The following is a 22,510-nucleotide window of genomic DNA, read 5'->3' on the forward strand; positions in this document are numbered from 1 at the left end:
CAGCCACAAAATAAAGCAGCTAGATAGTAATAATGTCACATAGACATCCAATCTACTTAAAGAAGCATGGATGGGTCTAAGCATGAAATCATTTAGGCACACTACTGACCTGACAGTAAGCAAAATCTCTTCCTCTGTTTTCCTTAAAATACAATACCACACCTCTCCCCTCCATTTCCCTTAAAGATACAATAATAATGTGGTCCAAAATAAATGTACAGATTAGTTAGTCTGTGCATCTCACGTTAATCCTGTTTAACCCATTTGCCCTCACATCTCAGAAACTCTATATTGGTATCTTATTTTCTTGTCTTTTCTTTTGTTGCAATTTTGGAGTTAGACCGACCTTCACAATGAAAAAAAAAAAACAACCCACCACCTAAACGTTCTTTTGAAAAATGCATCTAAACTGAAATGGAAAATTACATCCTGAAAACTCTTATTTACCCAAAAAGACAGAAACAAGCACGTGCTAACAAAAGGAGGAGTTTGGGGAGGAGCATTGTTTAGTCTGAAGACCCTTGAGTGCACTAGGAGGGCTTTAGAAAAGCATGATTTTAATTTGTTTCAGGTGCGTATGTCTATCTTAAAAAATAGATGTTTGTGGGTGTCCTCATTGCCTTGATATGATGCTACTTTTATGGCTGAGCTTCTCTTGTATTTGTGACAATGACCTTCCTAAAGCCAAGAAAGCCAAATGTACTTCGCTATGGTCTCCTTCCTCACAATGGAAGTTTATTGACAACTTTTGGGCATTATTTCTTGGTATCAGTGGCCTAGAAAGCTGGATAGCTACCTTGTATTCAGAAAAAATACTCTCCAAAAGAGATGAAGTGAGAGTAAATGCTGGGAGTTTTGCAAGGAGACTGAAGGTGAGGAGTGAAAAGATTAAGTGAAGGAGAAAAAAAATTATTTGATAAATAGAAGAGACAGAAATAAATCCAGCAATAATAAATGTGAGTGATAGGGTGATTTCCAAATTACTTTTTTTGTTACTCAAGTTGTCTACCACTATGATTAGCCCAGCTGGCTTGCTGATTTCTTCACTCAGCGGTGATCCTGTTAAATGTATCAGGCTCAAAGTACATCTTTGCAGAGATAAAGGTGGTCTTCCCAGAGTAAGTGTTGAAGAAACAACAGGTTTTGTGTGTCCAAGAAAGTCAATCAAATGGTGACTATCCAGGAGTGCAGCAAGCAAGTTGTTTAGCCAGATGGGTCTAAGAACACTGAAATCTCAAGTGAGGGATTTAGAAAAGAAGAGCAAAACATATTCTGCATGTATATACCTATGTGTGTGTGTGTATATGTATATTTTAAAATATTTATACAAAATATATCTGTATGTGTATATAAATATGTATTCTACATATATATACACAGATCTGTATATTATATATGTACATGTGCAGACGTAGAATATGCTTTTCTCTTTATAATACAAAATATATAGGCATATCTATACACTTATGTATTTTTATATATAGAAAGAGATGTTCACTTTAACTTTAAGAAAATGTCTAATAGAAAAGTTTCTGCTCGTTAAGATATGTGACTTATAATGGCATGTACTACACACTAACTTCCATAGTGCATACTTTTTAAGAGTAATCTCCTCCTAGTGAGTAAATAAATTTCCACAAAGGCATCTTCAGTGTACTTAAACATTGTCCATATGGGGATGTAGTGCAGAAGAACTAAGGTACTACAAATACATGTACTGAAATAATGTGCAGTTGTTTCCTATATAGTCGAACCCTAAGACACAGCTTCAGAATGGAGCACAGTAGTTTACAGGTAAGCACAGATGTAAGACTTTGAACAGAGCTGTCGAAAGAACCTTTTTGTCTTCTCCCCTGATTTTGAAAGTCTATTTGGATAGGCAGTTTTGCAGAGATCCTTCTCTTGTTTTCTTATTACCTGACCAAATGACCAAAATTATGACAAGGGTGACTTACTTTCTGGATCTGGCTGTCCCTAGGGCATGCCATCGTGACTCACAGTTTTGCAAGATGTCATTATGTTAGACTGATATGTTGGAGTCTGATTGTATCACCAAGTCAGCCCTCCCCCTTAATCTTAATTTTTATGTTTTCCTTTCTCTATGTCTCTTTCATTCCTATTCCAATGTATGTAAAAAATGTCAGCACTAACTTGTTCCTACTTTGGAAAAAGAGTAGCACTTCAGCTGCTCCTGCAAATCTTTTCACCCTCTGAGCAGTGATTAATATACAGGTTTAAGAAGAATTTTTAAACAAAACCCGGAAAAAAAGGAGAAGAGCAAATATGCAGGCTAATGGTGTACCCTGAGGTGAGCAAAATGCATTTTTTTAACAAGCCAAGCATAGCAAAAAAGCTATTCTACAGTGAAATTAATAATTACCAAAAAGATTTGCTAGCATTATTGTTGTATCCTTTATAAGAATATGAGTAACATGCTTAAAAAACATGGGAAGTGTGCATCAAAGCCCAAAGATTCAAACTGGTCTCTAATTTTTAATGTGAATTCTATTCATATGCCCCTGGTGCATAGACTGAAATACAGTCTGTGGGTAGCAACTGTCTTTAGAGTTGTGCCACTTAACCTGAAAATTGTGTCTGTTCCTCTGATAGTATGGATTTCTCATTTTCTTTACCATCCTATTTTAACAAAGCTTTAAGGTAGGAGGGCATCTTGGTGCCACATGTAGTAGGTGCCTGGCTGTAATATGTGATTTCAGCCCCAAATATTTTCCAAAGGCAAGGTTTGTTTATTAGCTGAACCCCATGCTGAGATTCAATCAATCTGATACGGGCTGAGTTTGAACATTCAAACGTATGCCCATACATCTTGGGCATATATCTTACATAATGATGTTGGCCCCAGACATCTTTCTGGGTTTGTTTATGTCTGTTATGGATTCCCCTCATTATCCATGCTGTTTGAGGGATTCCCTATGGATTCAGCCAGTTTATTGCATACTTTTTAAATTTTATGCCAAACTGAATGTTCTGAGTGGCAGCTTGTATGGTAGCTCCGTACAGCTTCCTCTCAAATGCAGAGATGAATGCTGTGATTAAGGTTAAATAAAATAATACGGAAACCAACATGCTGCAAAAGGGTATGTAAAAGAATGCCCCAGGAGAGGCAAGAGGGTTATAGAAGTAATATGAATGATAAAACATTAAGATGTTGACTACTCTTCCTATTTCTTTTCCTTTTAATTATGGTTAACCATTAGAGCAACAATTCTGTGATTTACAAGATCTTCCTTATTGAGCGTCTATAGTAATAACACTGGGAAAACTCATTTATTGAATTTCATCAGAGCGAAGGGATGTTTTAATATGCCAGTCGCTAAGCACATCTGTGTGTGCACACAACTCCCAGTAACATTAATTGGAGTCGCATATGCAGATCAGCCAGAGAACAGAGTCTTAAATATAGAAAGTAGAGATTGGTACGGGCCCCGCTCTGTTCTCGGGAGCGTGTCCTGCTCCGCTGGAGGAAGTGGCGTTTCTGAGGCTCTCCTCCTGAGGGGTGAGCATTGCCCTTCTCATATTCAGTATATAGTATCCATTTAGTTCTTGCAGGAGGGTTTACTAGGAGTAATATATAGCCAGAAGCAACTAGGGCTAAAAGACAGGTTTTTCTTATAAAGCATGTGCGTTATGAAGAAGGTTGTTTTCAATCTGAAAACTCAGATTTATAAACACTTAATTCCTCGGTTCCCTGCACCTTTCATTTGAAATAAACAGCCAGCAATATTGTTCTAAAATTAGGCAGAAGGTGTAACAAAAATGAAGTAATGTTTTGAGAAATATGTGATTGATGATTAAAAAAGAGAGAGAGAAGGGGTGGGGGGGTGTCAGTCCAGCATTCGTTAGTCAGGCGAAACTTCTGTTTGAGCGTGCATTCAGTCAGGAAGACCAGACAGTGTATTTGGAAAATTATTCTTTCTTTGAGAAGTAGTTTCTCAAAAATATTCCCTTGTTTCTTAAATCTGAAGGCATCCTTTGACTGACTTAGTTATTTTGTATCTATTGATGCTAGAGAAAACAAAAGAAACTTTAAAACCTGGAAACATAAAACATCATTGAACCACCCACTTTAAAAGAAAAAAAAAAAAGGAGGGGGGGACCGGGCGGGGGGGAAGCGAAAAAGAAAGAATCACAGTGGATGTTTTCCAGGAGGGAACATGCTATGCTGTGTAAAGGGGGCTAGTGTAACAAAAAGTCATCTATTCTTGATTTCTTTAGACAGCTAGAGCTTTGTGCCTTGTCTAGTTTCTACATTTTAAGAGCTTGTTCTGTGTAGCAGAAATAATACAATAAATGGGTTTAACCACATTTGTCTCAGCTAGACAGTCTGCTTTGTCAAAGATTGCTGGTACAACATAAACAAATTATGTGTTTGTAGTGCTTTTCAATGAAAGCCTATCTAACAGAGCGGAGATTGTGTTTCGGCAGCTGTAGATTTAATCTCCTACCTGTCAGTTAAAGCAGGCTTTTCCTGAGCAGATAAAGCCTGGCTGCAGAGCAGGGAGCAGGCACAGCTGGACAAAGGGCCATTGTTATTGCCCCGTAATTCTGTGTCGATTTGCGCGTGCATTTCATCACACCAACGCCAGCACGTTAGGGCTGCAGAGGAGCCAGCCTTTCGCCGCAGGTTTGGCAGGCAGGCAGAAAGGGAATTGCAGCACAGCTTTGTGCTGTTGACTCCCACCGATTGTCATGAACAACTGAAGAAAACATCCCAACTTTGAAAGCAGCGTCACTCTCACATGAGCGTGGTCGTGGGATTCATGGCAAGGATCTATTTGCAAGCCGAAAGCGCGCTTTAAATAACACTGGAGTTCTGACAAATTGGGGAAAGGCAGAAAATGGGAAGATTGGCATTCCTTCTTGAATATCAGGATCCTCTGCAGAAGAGGCAGCACAGCAGTATGGATTTATGTCTGAAGTATAGCCATTGCTAGAATTTTAACACCCAAAGTTGGATAGGGAATACCTAATGCTTTTTTAAAATATGAGTTTCCTGGTTTTCTGCCTTATTTTACCTTTTTAATGGTTTTATTTTTTCAAAATGTTTTTGTAGATGAATCATAAATTCGTAAATGTAGAAAGTTGAAGAGCCAATATAACTGATTTGAGCCAGACACAGTTGGCATAGGAAGGAAGCAGGCTGTGTGTATGTCACTGGAAGTTTAGAAACTCTGTTGCTTACTCCCAAGTCTGCAATAATTACCCTATACCTAGCGGTGGCAGTCACCTCAGTCATACTGTGCAAACACACCAGCTTCTTGGAGCCTTTGCTGAGTAAAGATGGTCAGATCATGTCAAAATCTGAGGAATCCTAAGAAGAGATGGAGCAAATTAATTTTTGCATGCAATCAGTATTCTGATTTTACTTTGATCTCTAGACACAGGAGTTTTCTGCATTAAACTGGTTCTCCACATAATTGCCTTTGATAACCCTTTGTGTTTCGATCTAGACACTCCATAAACATCATGTGATTTCTGGAAGTTATCTAGGTTACTATTCTGCATTAAATCACTTTCAAAAATATACAGAAGCAAGAATATTCTCACTAGATGTGAACACCTCCTTTGACTTAGTCTCTTGACTGTTATCCACTTAGGCTTAAGGGCAACTATCAAAACTTGTCTCTATAATAGGGAAGAGTAAAATCAGAGAAGTAAATACCTGAAGAAATAAGCCATAGGACTGGGTGGGATGGGAAAGGTGTCTCCTTTTCGCCCCTGTGACTCACCTCCACCCTTGGATCCTGCCCGTACGCGAGGGTTAGAGGGCTGAAGTGTGTAGCACTGACACGTGCCTGCTCAAAAGCTGCCTCTCTCTGATTTTTTCAACAGGGCATTTCCCTCATTAGCCATAGCTCTGCACCTTGGGTAGCTCTTTATACAATTGCACAGTAAGGTGTAAAGTTTACAAGCAGCAGATTACAATGGGATTGGTTTCTCTCCGCTATGCATTGCCACTTTTGTGAATGAGAACAAAATCAAGGCCTCTTTGAGTGTCCCCTTGTGTAAACTGTAGATGTAATACTGTCCTCTGAATGGTTTTTTGAGCTTGAATTAATTAATAATTGTAAAGTATTCAAAAGCTCTAAGTGCTTATACAGTTACAATAGAATATAGTTACAAATCTTGGAATATCAGTGAAAATACAGAAAGCTTTAAAAACAACGTGCTGGTCAGGAAGAAATTTTTCCCATAACGAAGTAAATGGTAGAAATCCTGTAAGCATCAATGACCCCCTGGATTTCAGATGTATTCTCTATTTTTTTAATGTAATAGAAAACCCCCAAATTGTTCTTTTGTTGTACCTTTTTAACCTCTATAGGGCAGAAGGAGTTTTAATCAGAGCCATTGAAAGATGTTTCTGTTTTCGTTTCCATTTCTGCTGGAGCTATTCTTTAAAGTGAAAGACAATCCTTCCTTTACCAATTGTCAGCGTTGCGGTACTAAATGATTTTTGTATGGATTTTTTTTTTTTTATAGGTACATTGCAAGCCCTTCTGTTGAGGGAATTAGTTTCATGTTAATAACTAGTGATGGCTACTATTCAAAAAAGAACTCTGTCTTGAAAGGATGTGGGGGGAAACCTCTGCTTGAAAGCACCAATATGAAATGCAAATTTTGAAGCATCTCTTGCTCTAAATTTTTCCATCAACAGGAAATTTCCGTGTACTCCAAAAATCTTGCACATTTTGATATCACCATAAAAACATAAGCTAATAAGGAATTTCTGACACAATTTAGATTTAGATTTGAGCTGAAGTAGTGGAGCTTCCGTGTATAAAATATCAACAAGTATCATTAGGCTGCTATATTTTTCTTATTTTGGCATGAATAAGACAAGGTGCAAATGAGAAACATACATCTTCACTAGTCTTTGGAAATAATTGACTTGCTCAGTCTTCTGTGATGGCTTGGTGACCACTAACTGTGACAATTTGCATAATAGTCAACTCTTCACTTCTGTAGAGATAACTGTTTGTATCTGATTAAAATTAGGACTCTTTTAGTTCTCTTGACTTTTCCAGAAGTTGCAGAAATAGAGATTTGCTGTTATGCTTTAACCAAACAAATGCACACATGGGGATAACAATATGCTGAGTTTATGCAGATTTTACAACACAAATCTGAATAAAATACCCACTAATAGACCCTTAAGGAGTAATAAACACACATGAATTTTCCTTAGTTGCACTTTAAAGTGATTTTAACATACTACTAGACCTTAACAATAATATTTAATTGACAAGATTATGCATTTGTATGGATTGAAAAGGTGGTAGATCTCTAATTCCAAATGAACTATAAATTCACTTTTGCATAACATGTTTTATTTATTTCTCTATAGCAGAGATGTTCTCCATCCCTCCTAGTGAGAGTTTCTTAAAATACAGACAATTTAAATAGATTTAATTACCATTTATCATACTCTTAACTTCATGAGATCATCTTTAGTTGAAATCTGAATTTCCAGGTAGTCAAGGAGCTGTATAAAAACAGGGTAATACAATGAGAAGCTAATAGAAATGAAATGAGAGCTAGTGTTTAAAACTACTGTTTTCAGTGTGCTTGGTAGTATTTTTCTGTTGCTGCCTTCTTTATTTCCAAAGTAGACAGAATTTAAGTTTAGTTCATTTAAAGTTTCAAAGTAGTGAGGAAGAAATAATAAAAAATAACGAAGGTCTGTTTCGCTCTATGATCATGGCTGCAATTTTCACATTAATGTAGTGGCCACTGCATTAGAGTTAAATCTCCAAATCATGGTGAAGCATTGGACAAATGGAGAAAACGATAGGGGAAAAGAAAGAAAATAGCAGTTACCGTCCCTTTACAAATTCAGTAGTGGGCTACATATTTTTCATAGTATTTCCCATATGAAATATTCTCACTTTGCAAGTTTGTGGTATCTTTTTTACAGTTTATTTGCCAATACTTCCCCTGGGATCTCATTGGCAGACATTTTCTTTGTGGCTCATGTACTTTCACTGAGAGGAAATATTTTTCAATTAGACTGTAGATAATTAGATGGCAGATAAATTAGAACATAATATACCTCCCTATATAGATATAGCTCCAGTGATTCTATATTGCTAACAGGAGCAGAAAGTAGTCTCTGAATAATTTCCAATGTGGGAGCTATGTCGACACGATTCTCAGTGTCTTAGCTGTGACACAGCGCCTGCCTGATCACTTTTGGTCTGTTGGAGCCCACCTTTCTTCGATTGCCGTTCCTCCTCACGCAGAGTCACGGCTGCTTCCCTGGGATTATTTATGCTAGAGGGAATTTCTCACTTAAGTGTTTGAGTCCACTTTCACATATTATCTTTACATTAGAGAATGTTAGGCATTGACAGCACATTAATTCAAAGCCTTGAGAGTTCATCAGTTATGTTTCTGAGCTCAGAACAAAAGGCCCAGCCACCACTCGCACACAAAGTATTGCCAGATCCTTTATAACTGAACCGGTCAGTTAACCCAGCCTTACAGTCGCTTTGCTTCATCAGAACGGCACAAATAAAAAACAGCCAGACCATTCAATTATAAGCAAAGAGACCTTTTTATTTTTTCAGTACAATTCTTCTGCAGTTTTTCTAAATAGATCATTTTTGGGACCAGAAAAGGGCTCAATCGTGGCACGAGTTCATTACAATATTGGCAGAGTTGGGGAGGAGATTTGGGCCCAAACCTGCAAAAATCTTAGCACGTAACTGACTTTAAGTAAGTGATCCCACTGACTTTCACATATATAAGTTTTCATAGAAGTCCCTGTTTCTTTACGCAACATGGTGTTTGCTTTCTTGCAGAGTCACCAAAATGACCTAATCAAAATACAATTCAAATTAACAAAACTTCTTATATTTCTTCTTTTACAAAGAACAACAAAACCCAATACTAGTTATTGAAATAAATAAAATTCCAATGGTGGTATAAAAATAATAGTGCCACGTATTGCAAACAGACTATTTAAAATGCAGATAAATATTTAATATGCAGGTAAATACATATAATATGCAGGGTATTAAAAGACTTGCACTCATAGGGCACAAACACTGCTTTCAGTGCCATTAAGATTTTTAAAATCAATCAACCTAAAATGTACCCTGTTGGGCTATCAGTTATAGTCATTGTGTTCTATCATCTAAACACATATTTTAAGCATTCTGAAAATGCACATTCTTACTTGATGCACTGCCATTACCTGGGAAACTCTTCTATTACACTCCAGTTTCTAAATGAGAGAGTAGGAAATGTCAAACATATTTTCACTATGGAAATTAAAAGCTTAATGTCTGCATAGACAGGTTAAAGTTGTAGTCTGGCTGTACCAATTTTCAAGAAATTAAAAAATCTTAGGTAGGAATTCAAGTTTAAATTATGAAAAGTTTAAACCTGCTGTGAATGAATTAGGTTCTCACAGAGGCTGCAACATGACAAGGACAATAGGTACTGTACATCCTATACTAAAGGGAAAAAAAAAGTCAATTCAGCAAATTCAAAGATTGGTTTCTCAGCTAACATGCGTTAGAGTAGTCTGTTAGATTCAATATACATCTCAAGATTTCTACAAGTTGAGAACAGGGTCCAGAGATTTTATTGGTGGAAGAAGAGGGGGCAATGATTTTAAATATTGATGCTGGATTATTTTAGGCAATTAGAGCATATTTAGTCTATCACACTGTTTTATACTAGTGCTGGCTGTAATTAAAAAAAGAAGCTTTAAGGAAGGGATAAAATATTATAAAGGTTGTCCTTACTATGTCTGAAAAGGATGGCACTTAATTCTCCCCTTTACTGAAGTAAACTGTGCAACAGAGAGGCAACTTGTCAAGTTTGATCTTGAAAAGTTTGCGAGGAATTCATCCACCATTATAGGGTGGGATTTACTTCTGCTTTTAAAACCTGTGATCCTCACAGCTAAGCAGAAATGTGTGAGCTGCCTTTTTGCTTGCACTGCTGTCATCCTTTTCTCTGAATGCCTCTACTCCTCTAGCTGCAATGTTCATTGTTGCAGAAGTGGCTTTGGTTTTTAAAGACAGAACCCTTCCTCTTCCTCAGTCTCACTAAATGTACTGTGTTCCTTATCCAAAAGAGGCAGATCACTTTCATTCAAGGCATTATTTTTGTATGACATATCACTTTGGCTTCCATTTTCCATGCACAACACTAACCATCAGTGACCTTTTAACAAGGAGAATAGTCCAGCCAACTTCTGAGATTAGCATTCACATGACTGTGGGACAAAGTACTGCAGATTTGCCCAGCTTATCAAATGGGCCACCGGCTTTTATTATTTCAGCGAGAATCAAATTGGAAGTTGCTTCTTGAACTAATCAGGGCTGATTTGCTCTAAAGTTGCTTCCTGACTTAGATCTCAGGCAAGGAAGTGCTGTAATCAGTTCCCAAGGGCTGTCAGAGTTGTGATGGGATATTAAAGGAATGGTACACTACCTTTTAAGAGTTCCCTAATCTTGGTGGCTTCTCATGTTTAACATAGTTAAACCTGAGCTTGTTGTATAGAAACAAAGATTAATTTTATGAGGTAGCTTTATAAAAACCGGGATTTTACTCGAGGCTGCAGAACTGAATTTTGGAAAGAATATACTCGGGTTTCCTCCAGAGTTTGTACAATTCAGTTAAAGATATAGACCGGCAGAATTGTTTGAAACCAAACATTTACGACCCATCACAAAAAAAAAAAAATCTTCATGAAAGAGAAAATGAGTCCCCCTGAGTGTCACTGTTTGCATATTAGCCCATAGTAGAGGCTCTGCCAAGTTACTCTCTGACTGACTGCTGCAGATGCTCTTTCTCAAGTATTCTGAGTGAGATCTTTAGTGCAAGTCTTCGGGGACAAACAATAGCACCTGTTCCTCACAAGATAGCAGCCCAGTTAGTCCATTCATGTATCTTTAATGAAGCTCTGGGGCAGATGGCAAAAAATGGCATCATCAACAACTTAGCACAGAGGAGACAAAAGGGGAAAGTGCCGACCCAACAATACGCTGTATTTGCGAATGGGAAGAGACGGAATCGGAGTGTTTCTCAGGCATCTGCTGCAGTCTTGGTTTTCAGAAAGACCTGAGGAACATCTCAGCAATTAAAATTTCTGGGCATGTAGCCGATTTTATGAAGTACACCAATCAACCCCGCCTCCCAATTTCTCCCCCCTCAGTAAAGTCGAAATGATAGTAACAATAATTAAAAAAACCCTCAGGAAAAAAAAATTGTCAAAAACTAAGGTGTCTATCAATTTTTTGGCATTCATTTAACATCTTTAATAATTCAGTGATCACTGGTACTTGTACATTCTCTTCCTTTTTAATGCTTATTTGTGCTTTTCAGTTGACCTATGCTGAAAATCGACACCTAATTCTGGGTGAAACCAACATTTACCTAGGAATAGCAGTTAATATGTGCCAGAGGGAAGACCCATGGGAGGGGATGGTTACCATTCAGTATGGACATTTTTCAGTCTGGATAATTCTCTTAATTGTAAACTCAAACTTACACTCTAATGTAAGCCATCTTTAGCCAAAGTTACATTGATTTACATAGGCTGAGGACCTGATGCAGCATTCAGAATAGTATTTCAAGGAAGAATAGCAGATAGCCAGAACATGCAATAGTATTTCTCCACACTTACAGAATTGCTTTTGTTTGAGAGTTTAAAAAAAAAAAATATCTTTTTGGATATGGTGGAGTGGATCCAAGTCTACAGGATTGCATTGGGAAATAACCATTGTAGGATTAATATGCGTTTCAAATTATTTTTATGACACTATGGTGCGAAGTATTGCTATGGGTATGTATGTACTATCACTGGAACCATGGTATTCACTCTGATCTCTTCTGCGTCTTGTGAGATTGTGCTGGTATCTTGTACCTTTGCAACCCCATGGAAATACTTTCTGTATGTGGTGATTGAAAGGGATATTTCTTAAGCCTTGGGTCCATTTGACTAGACTGTAGTTGGGAGCCACTGAAAATGATTGTTAAGTTGTATTCTGTTGAATCCCTTCCAATATACCCTATAGTTGTTTCTGTCGGACAGAGTCTATGGTTTTCATTTGCAGTACTCCTGTACAGCCAGCGTAAAGGAACACCACACAGCAAAACTAACACCGTTTTTTGAGGTAAATGCCTGTGCTGGGCACATGGGGATCAACTCCAATCTAACCAAGTTTAACTCATATCCTAAAACACACAGCCAGGCTTACCTCAGCTAAAATGAGAGAAATAGCTGCTCAAAGCTAGTTTCTTTCATGCCCCAGTGCAATAGCAGTAATTGCACAAAGACCTTTTTATTATAAGTTGATTTTCCTGAGCAATGGATTCAAAAAAAATACTGTAAAGTGTTTATTTTTTGCTTGACCTTTATTAACCTACATCTCAGGGCTTTCCCAAGAGAAGAGTTGTTCGTAAATTAACCCTCATAGACACACACAGTAGCATTTCTGCACTGCATCAATGGTTGTGAAAGTAATGGGGATATGACAAGAAAATTTGGCGCTATTTAAACAATGTCATAGGTCAACATATGGGATTTGACCAAAAAAGTTTTTTAGGAATTAAATGAAAAAAAGTTTGCTTGAAGTGTACTTTAACTTTTTAATAGTATTTAATGCCACCGATTTACGGTAGGATGAGGGCAAAATTTTTTTTCTGCCTAAAAACCCAATTTCTTCCTATATTCATCAGCTTTGATATATAAACCATTATATGTTTGCTTAACTACTAATCAGAAGAATCACAGTTGAACCCTTGGGTACTTCTGGGGTTAAAGAATGGTGGATAAAAACTCTCTGTGATCGTAGCCACTGTCTCTGAAACACATGTAGCATAAATTAAGGAACTGGGAAATTAACATGGGGATTTAACAGACACGATTCTATGACATCTCCCGTTTTCTATATGTTGAATACAAATGCTGGTATAAGGTGAAGAATTTTTTGCTTTTGCATGTTTGTGGGTATTGATACATTTGTTAAGGTCAAATTAAATTTGATATAGTAGGTTTTATTCTGAAATGGTCTCTGAATACAGCTCCATAATTACCAAGCTACATGATAGTGCATAAAGCTATAAAACTGCTTAGACGGACAAGCAATTTATATGTTATAGTGAGGTGTGTATGGCAAAGGATGTTAGTTTAATTGGGAGCCAAGATGTTGGAGCCTTAAATCTTAAGAGCTGGGGTGTTGACTAGAAGACTATTTAATACTGTGGTGAGATTTTGAAATAACATATCTGAGTTGTGGGTATATATTTGGACAATACAATGTTGTAAGATCTCAGAATTAAAATTACCCTAAGGATACTAAAATTTGGACATCAAAGTAGCTACTGCAGTGTTAGGTTACTTCTAAAATGCTTGTCATACTGCTGTCTGTGACCAAAGATGAGAAAACTTGTGAAAAATTAATAGAAATACATACCACTCTTCTTTTTAAAGAACGTATGGTATGTTAGAAAGGTTTTGTACATTTTTTACCTTTTGCCAGGACAGGCAATATTAATTAAAAAAAGTAACAGAGAACCAGGAAGAAGTAGGAAAACGTGCAGTTCACTGAGACTGTTACACCTTTGACACTGCGGGAAAACAATGTTAGTGAGGGCTTTGATGTGATAATGTGAAATTGGCAGGGATTGCATTAAGACGAAGGTTCTGTGGGACTGTGTGAACACAAGAACACTATCAGTACTGGAGAAATACCTGTCAAGACAAATTTGTGCTATTTCTGATCAGAGGCTCTCTTCTGTTTAGCAGGTTCAGGGTCACATGCCTCCGCTCATGATCCCAATTTTTCCACACGACCAGCGGACGCTGGCAGCGGCTGCTGCAGCCCAGCAGGGATTCCTCTTCCCCCCAGGAATAACTTACAAGCCAGGTAAGCTGACAGGGATGTGAAGCTATTTAACGTTTTAAGATATTAACTGTAGCTTCTTGTGTGATCCATCTCATATAGATGATACACAACAGGCGTAGCTGATTGGAAATAGTGTGGGGTTTTGCAACTCCACTTGAAAACAAACTTCTAGCTTGAAGTAGATGGATGGAATATTGGTTACTGAACATCGTGATTTTTTTTTACCTTATTTCCCACAAAATCATTTGCTCTAAATATATTGGCCCTCTTGCCTAGTAATTTGCATCTGGTCTGCCCTGCGTCATTAAAGCTACGTATCTTTAATTAATTCTGTTATCTGCAGACTTTTGTGCCAAAATTCTTACTCTTTTGTTTGATTTCAGTCTGAATAATAAAAGGTTTCAGTAGTTCAATCCCAGTCATCATTCAGACTTGTAACAGGTCACATAACCTTGCAGTGAAATATGTTTTGAGATGATTTAGTAAATGTTATGATTTCTTTCTTTTTTCCTCCGAGTTTACAGGACTCCTGGGGAATTCAATTAGGGATATAATGGTTTGAAGCTACTTTCAGAGTCTCCTTGTAAACAGGGCTTTAAATGTTTAAAGACATGTTGCCAAAGGAATTCAATGTAGGAAGATAGTTAAGTAAATAAAAGTCAACCTTATTTTCATTTGTACATTCTTTGTAAGTGACCTCAGCCCAGAAGCAGCAACCTTATTTTGCTCATTAATAGTATTCCCTGTCAAGCTGCCTTTAGCATATTAACCTGATAACTAATAACTACAAAACATAAATACCAGTTTCTTTTTTGACATTAAATAGGAAATGAACAAAGTAAAGCATTGATCCTGCTCCCACTGATGTTAGTGGTGTTTTTGCTGTTGACTGAAGCAGGAACAGGGTCAAATCCAAAGTAAAGCCTCATAATAGATGATGTAAACAACATACTAATTAAAAGCTAGGTTGAACCTAAAATCTTTTCTAGCAAGTTTACTTAATATTAGAGGAAGTGAGGCCAAGCAGGATTTCAGCAAGTATTTCCATTTGTCTCACTCCCTTCTGTCTCTTTAGTCTACAGACGTTCCTCTTTAAATACAGAATCTTTGTCCAGTTATTATCTTATTTTCAGAAATCCCAAAGTTCTTTTCCAATTTTACAAACTGGTGTGCTGTATGCAGGAACCAGTTAACGGAGCTCTGAAAGGCAGCTAGCTCTAGATGACACAGCATGATGGTTATTCACACACATCACCACCTCACAACAGTTGGGGACCAAAGTGAAGAATATTTTGTCTCCAAAGACATATGAGATGCCAGTCGTGGAAATTGTCTACGACACCCTGGCTAATACCTTTCTTCTCACAGACATGAGAAAGCATGTGCTTTAGTTTCCTCGCTTTTCCCATTTTAATCTGAGATGTTTTCTGAATAATGACTATTAATGATTAAGCTGTTGGTTGTGTTTCCCCCTGAAACGTGATATGTCAAATCATGTCGTGTTGATTTTGGCTCTGTAGGCTACTTGGTACAATAATGACTCAGGAAGAAGAGTACCAGCACGATTTCCTGTACTAGAACAGATTTCTGCACTTATTCTAAAGTGTCCCTTACAGTACCTATCCTAACAGCTTATCGACCTTATACTGCTTTACCTGTGATCCTATTGACCTCATAGTAGAAGGGGATACAGCTTTAGGGCTTTTTTTTTACTTGCCAGAATGCAGAAAGAGAGATCTATAACAAATGTTAAAAGAATGAAGTGCAGGCAGAAATCAAGGCATAGATATCTCAGAATACAGCTAAGCTGCTTGCTAGTATGTTAGTGGTTTCTATCCAGCGGATGCTTGTAAAGATCAGAAGTCACAATGATCTGATTTACCCAGTGGCTTGCAAGAAATGAGAATATTTATATTTTTAATATATTTACTAAATTCTATAGTGTGTGTGGCAAAGGTAGCTGGGCAGGGTAGTAGTTTCTGTTGGAGAAACATCGTGATAAAAAAAAAAGTTGTAACTACTCTTGGTATTGATTAATTCCTATTTTTGGCACTCTCGGCACAGTAGTTAAGGAATTAATGAAACTGGAGATTAAGCTTCACTCTTTCATAGAGAGGGTTCTTCAAAGTCATTTCTGAGGAATATTTATGAACTTGACTGCTACTACCTGTACTCTTCTACTTTTGTGAGAAATGAAACTTTCACCTTTAGAACCGTCAGTTTAGACTTGCTTATACTTCTGAGGAAAGACGGGAGATGGATTAACCCTTCAAATACTTACCATTTTCTTTTTAGTTGCCTGTTTAGTTTTTATTTCCTTTTACTCTGGTTTGATGTAGGCAAGACTGAGTTTTGACACTACCAGTTTTCCTTGACATTCAGAAAATACACCAAGAGGGATTTCAATAACAGGAGCTGTGGGAACTGAGTACTTTTGAAACTGACTGTGTCATTTAGGGAATGTCAAGTACTGTGTGCATAGTCACTTAATTTGCTTTGACCGCAAAATGGGCTAGATACAAGCCAGCTCCAACTTGGAAGTGGAGTATGAGTGTTAGTGTGACAGTGCAGCCAAGATGAGAAGTCCTGCCTTGGTAGACAAGCAAGAGTATGATTATGTGCACATGTCCATGCAGATATATCTTCATGGGCTAAGTGGGAACCAATTTCCTGGCTATTTAGTTCAATACCAAGACAGCAGTTACGGAGTACTGTTGCAAATCTGCATGTAAACTCTATACCTTGAAGTAAGAAAATGGTATCCCTATAACAGACTTCACTAGGTTATGCCCTCAATGGAAGGACCTATAGAGAGAGGAGAATTTATTAGTTCTGAGGCCCTTCCAGCACATGCCTTAGTTGCTCCTGAACTCCTGAGCTCAGAAAGTCATTATGAATAGAAAACTTGAGGAACTGCTGATGTACAACTATGATTTATATTAAAGACTGACAGGACAGTGTTTCCTACTGCCTGGCAGGATCTATAACACAAGGTGGCTATAACCTTCCTCCCCAATATTTTGGAGCTCTAGGAGGTGAAAGAGGCTGAAGTTAGCAAGTGCTGATGACAAGTAATAATTACATTAGAAAAAAAATCCCCATTACATTAGAAAAAAAATCCCCAAAGTCCCATGCTTCCTTATGTATCTCAAAGTCATGTAATATAATTTTCCGGCATGGTAAGTACTAATTGAGAAATCAGAGCTGCATAGACCACCTAATTAATTTTTTATACATATTTCAGTATTTATACTGTATACTGGATTAATTAAAACTTTAGGGCGCTGTGCATCTCAAATGACTGTTGTGACTATTGACCTGCAGGCACTTGACGAGCCTCGTAGAGTACCTGGTTGTGGGGGTTGCCACTTATTCCAGTGGGAAGCTGAGAGTGGCAGCTGTTAGGAAGCTAATACTTGCCCAGGGATGCTACGCAGTTAATATAATTATTTTGCATCACAAGTACCGCAAAGCAACTGTGCTGGCTTTCTGACTATGACCACTATACTTACTGCTTGGAACTGGTGGGTAACAGAAGTACCATTATACCTCCTCTCCCAGTGCAAATTTCCCTTCACTTAACCAACGGTATGCATCCAGGAAAAGTTAGTGGGCTGGAGTATCCTTGAATGTGATTAGCAGGTCCCCATTAGTGCCCTAGGTCAAGAGGAGAAGACAGTGAGTGGGATAAGGAGGAAGACAGTTCCCTCCTCCATCTTGCAGTGCCTAAAGTGTTACCTCCTTCAAGTTTTGTGGCTAAGAGGGAATGGGGAAGTAGGATGATGATGGAGGAAAGATATAAAGTAACGCTGGGCAGGAGCCAAACCATACTTTGAGCAGATCTCAAACAGAGCAACTGTTTGCTCTGAGCAGAGAGTGGGAGGGCCGCTCTCCATGCTGGCTGCATAACAGCTGTCCATGTGACTTGGAAATGAATGCTCACTTTTGCTTGATAGTCTTCTGCAAATATTTTGTATTATATCAGTTCTTTACCAGATGTGGAAAGTATCTCTGAGAAAGATTATTGAAAGTAGAGACACGGAGGTATGGAGGTTGCAATCCTCTGTTTAAAGGAGTTTGTAGACTGATATGCTGCAGTGTATTTTCAAAACATTTCTTCATATTTCACACAGAAGCATATAAAGACCTTGATTAGAATGGCTAAGAAACAACTCCTATCTGCCTACCTGTGTCATTCTGCTTTGTACACAAACTAATTTACAAAATAATTTACAAGAGAATTTGCTATGCTGGCAAATGAAATGTGAAAATGGAGACTGTTTTCCTAGACTGGTGGCAAAAATAGTAAGAAATGGAGCCAATGTTTTGGCCTGGTTCTGTTCCTACTTGCATTGGGGTAAATCAACAGTAAATCCTTTGAAATCAATGAAAGTAAAATTGGGTAAAGCATGACAAACAAAACTGTCAGGCTTATTGTCATCTGGCTGGACCTCAGAACATTTCAATACTGTGAGATATTTGTCATCAAACTAATTAAACTCCTTGATTACAGTAGCTAATCCACATAACTAAGTTAGATCTGCTGGATTTCAGTGATATCCCTCATTGCAGTTTCCATTTGGAACAGGCCCTTCAGAAATTTTTCCTAAAGCTGTAAGGTGGTTTAAATTTTACATAGCACAGTACTGTATTTTCAGTAGGCTGCCGTTCATCTTGGCAGGTGAGAACAGAAAGCGTACATCAACTGTGTGTACTGAGTTGGCCATGCATCTTTGCACAGCAGAGGTGCTGCATTAGTCTTATTTCTAATGGAAATTCCCTAGGACTGAGTTAAAGTCTGTCATGTGTTCCCTGTTGGGTTTTACTGGTTGGAACAGGGAATTCCTAACCTCAGGATTTGTTGTAGCAATCCATATGCGCCTCACTCCTAAATGTTGAGGTAAGAGCTGGAAGCGATAGTAGGTAGCTGAATATTTTCAACTGGGATTTTGCACTGAAGTTCTTTACCACAGACAGACAATAGTTGGGGCAACTGATTTTGCTGTGACATGAGGATGGCAATAAGGCAATGTTGCAACAAACCCTGCTCAGAAGAAAGGCAGAACTGAGGTAGCGTCATTGGACAGGGGAGATAGTCCATAGTATTGCCTTAGCCAACTACCTCTGTTAACATCTTCCTCAATCCTAATGCCTCTGCACAAACAAAATGCATGTCCTGTGTGGGAATATTGCAGGAGTGGGCATCTATATCCTTGCTGTGTCCCGACAACACCCTGAGGAGAGGTATGCTTTCCTCGGTCTGTCCATTATGCCTGGGAGGGTAGAGCCCTGGCATTTGTGATCTCTTACATCTCTTCCAACTCTGTTTCCTGTTATACTGCGAGTATGCGTGGACAGTGTGCAAGTGGCAGTTTGAGACCCATGTGCAAAAAGACAGTTCTTAAGTTACAATCCGAAAATGAGGAAACCATCATCAAACAGAAAGCTTTGTAAATCAAACGAGGAGAGTCAGCTTATGTCTCGCAATTGTGTTTTAGGAAAGATGAGTAATAAAGCAACCTCTTTCCCCTACCCTGAGTCTTGCAAGAGCTAGGCATCCTTCTTTCCTCACAGCTCACAAAGCCTTGGTCTGGAAAGTAAGTCCATACATCCTATAAATAAAGTCCACTAAGCTTCATCGCTTCATCCAAGACAAAAAGAAACATTTACATTATTTCTATGTTGAACAGCACAATAAAATTGCTCGCTGCTTTTATTCATTTGGAAATGTTGCTCAACCTGACAAATGAAACAGAAGTCTGGCATACTTTTCCATGGCTTGTAAACACCAATTTATATATAAACAACAGCAGCCAAATGTAAATAGACAATCAGCACAGCAAGGAGATGGAAGAGATCGAAGAGATCAGTTTGCAAAACATGACAGATTTTCTTCTTCCGGCATTCTTCTCACTCCTGGTTATCAAAGGCCAGCACACACCGGTACCTAAAGCAGGCCTGTTTGAACAGGTTCTGCCGCCTTTTATACAAATTTAAAAGAACAGATCCTCATGCAGGCATTCCAAATTGAGAAACAAATCTGAAAAAAATTGCTACAATACATTGACTGATTTCTTGCCAAGACTGCTACTACTACTGAGAAGCTTCTTGATCCATTCTTGCACTGAGAAAAAGAGAGGGGGAAATATGTACCTTCTGTAATTAAAAATTAAACCCAACTCATTCACTGCATACTCAGTTTCCTCAAGGGAGTGAAAAGTACCTTTGCTCTGCTTTTACTGCTTGGTGTCAGCAAAGTACCCCAGAGCTGAGAGAGTATTAATTTTTGTTCTCAGCACACAGATACTGCTAACATACCAGGACTTAGCCATAATTTAACATGTTAAAATGAGGGAGGAAAAGGACAGTATAATGTTTTAATAACAAAAAAATGATATAACTATAAAATTATTTTTCCCATAACAAAAGAAAGAACTGTAGCCAGCAGGTGAGCAAGACAACACGACAGGGTGTGGTAGAGATACTGTAAAATTAACTGCAAAGCCAAAAACTCCGTGCGTGTATGTGTGTGTGTGTATAAAATATCTGGCTATTTCAAACCATAGGAGCATGACAGCTGTGAAAAAGGAGTGCCGTGGGGAATTCTTTTAGAGTTTGATTTTTTTTAAAATATGTTTGACATGGAAAATGTTTTAGTACAAATAACGCAACTGGTATTGAACTTTAAAAGTGTATGTGGAGGGGGAGGGAGAAAGAAGAGATTGCTGTGTGGAACAGGAATGAATAATTCATGATATTTAAAGAAAGAATGCCTCCGAAATGTTCTGCAAGGCAGTCCATGCTGATAACTCGGATGGTTATTTTCCCCCCCATTTAAAGCATCATTAATTCAACATCTTTGTGATTTTTTTAAAAACCTTGTAAGATATTTCTGAAAAAAACATTATTTAACTTAGATTAGGATCTTATTTATTCAGATAATTTCATATAAATATCAAAGAGATGAGTAGAATTATTTAACCATAAAGAGACAGCTTTAGTACTTTAAGAAAAGGATCTAGGGGGTTTTTTTGTTGCTTTTTTTTTTTTTTTAAGGAAAAAAAAAAACACAACAGAATTGCAAACTAAAATCAACCTCATGGAAGGAGGGAAAATAAGAGGAGATATTTTGAACATTACTCCATAGGACACCAGTACAATATAGTGTTAGTGAATGCATTGTAGCAGAGCTCCATATGCAATCAGAATCCAATTGTTACTGGACTGTGTACAAGCGCATACTGTGCTCAATGGCCTGATGAGGTATTACGGATAGGATGCAAAGAGACCTTGTGGATTAGACATGTACAATTTATTAAAAAAGTGAAACAACCAAACATTTAAACTGAGCTGAATACAATAGCACTTCAGGTGGTAAAAAGGGAGAATGCTGAGGAATCCAGTGACTGAACCAAAAACTTCAGCTATCGTTATTTATTTGAGGGGGTTGACAAAAAAAAATGTAACTCTCGGATTGTCCTGATTATATTATTTTGGATTTCTGTATTTTCCCTCATTGCTGCATTCTGCTTTCAGCATGGAACAGTTCATGTAAACCAGACTGATTATTGTAGATCTCAAAAATGTACAGAGGAGAAGCCTGTTAAAATGTAGCCTACAGATAGTACGTAACACTGACTTTAAATAAGTAGCTTGAGCAAAAGTGATATTCCATTAAATCATAGTTACTGTACAATTTATCCATCACTCTTAATTTTTATGTTACAGATTGCACTGCTGAATTATTTCACTCTTCCTTCATTCTTTACTTTGACTAAAAGTCCCAATGACACTGTGTGATCCATATGTGTGGGAACACCCATAGATGCTATAAGATATAGTGTTGCAAGACTTATTTTGGATCAATAGTATCTCTTTATTTTCTCCAGTATTTGTTGTCCCCTCCATGCAGAGGGCACACATTTTCAGTTTCCAGTGAACAGAACACAGAAATTTAGTGCCTGAATCTTCATGTAACTGAACAGCTACTGTGTTGACCCAACTAGATAGCTTTCCCAGGGAAGAGACACTCGATACTGAAAAGAAATCTACCTGCATTAAATTCAGCTGAAATTTCTTGGGTTGTAACAAGTTTCTTCTGTTTTAAGAAACACGTGGTGACAATAATTTTTTTTTCCTCTGGGAACCAGTGGGGTTTCCTGGGGTATCTTGTCTGTGTGTCTGTGGCCTTAAGGCCCATTTTGTGCCCAAACTTATACGCTTGATTTGAACATTTGCTTTTGAAAATGAAAATCACGAGTATCACATTTATGTTTTGCCAGTTTGCCTACCAGCTATCTGCTAACAAAAAAGTTCCAGGGGAGCATGGCAAGTCCGTGCCCAGCAAAACCTTTTGTTTTTGCAGATGTTTAGGCTTAGAGGAGTGCTGTGGAGCACAGGCAATCCTAGGTCCATGTTTGCACTTGTCTGCTGCTATTCTCTGCTCATTGTCTGAACCTGCACGCATTGTTCTCCCGACAGGTGATAACTACCCTGTGCAGTTCATTCCATCAACAATGGCAGCTGCTGCTGCTTCTGGACTCAGCCCTTTACAGCTCCAGGTATGTGCCAGAACAAAAAAATGTGGGATTGGAGCCAACATTTTAGGGGAAAACTGCTAACCA

At 38.0% G+C, this 22,510-nt stretch overlaps 1 protein-coding gene across 1 annotated transcript in view; it reads left to right on the top strand.

Annotated features, from left to right (window-relative positions):
- SOX6 (SRY (sex determining region Y)-box 6) overlaps positions 1 to 22,510 on the top strand; it is a gene marked incomplete at its 3' end in the record, with an annotated part of 172,104 nt that overhangs the window by 117,847 nt on the left and 31,747 nt on the right. The window contains exons 6-7 of the mRNA XM_009709434.1: positions 13,787 to 13,907; positions 22,368 to 22,447. Coding sequence (XP_009707736.1) covers positions 13,787 to 13,907; positions 22,368 to 22,447 — 201 coding nt within the window. The remainder of the gene's footprint in view (positions 1 to 13,786; positions 13,908 to 22,367; positions 22,448 to 22,510) is intronic.

The sequence above is a fragment of the Cariama cristata genome, unplaced genomic scaffold, assembly GCF_000690535.1.
Source record: "Cariama cristata isolate BGI_N322 unplaced genomic scaffold, ASM69053v1 scaffold8221, whole genome shotgun sequence".
Lineage (NCBI taxonomy): Eukaryota > Metazoa > Chordata > Aves > Cariamiformes > Cariamidae > Cariama > Cariama cristata.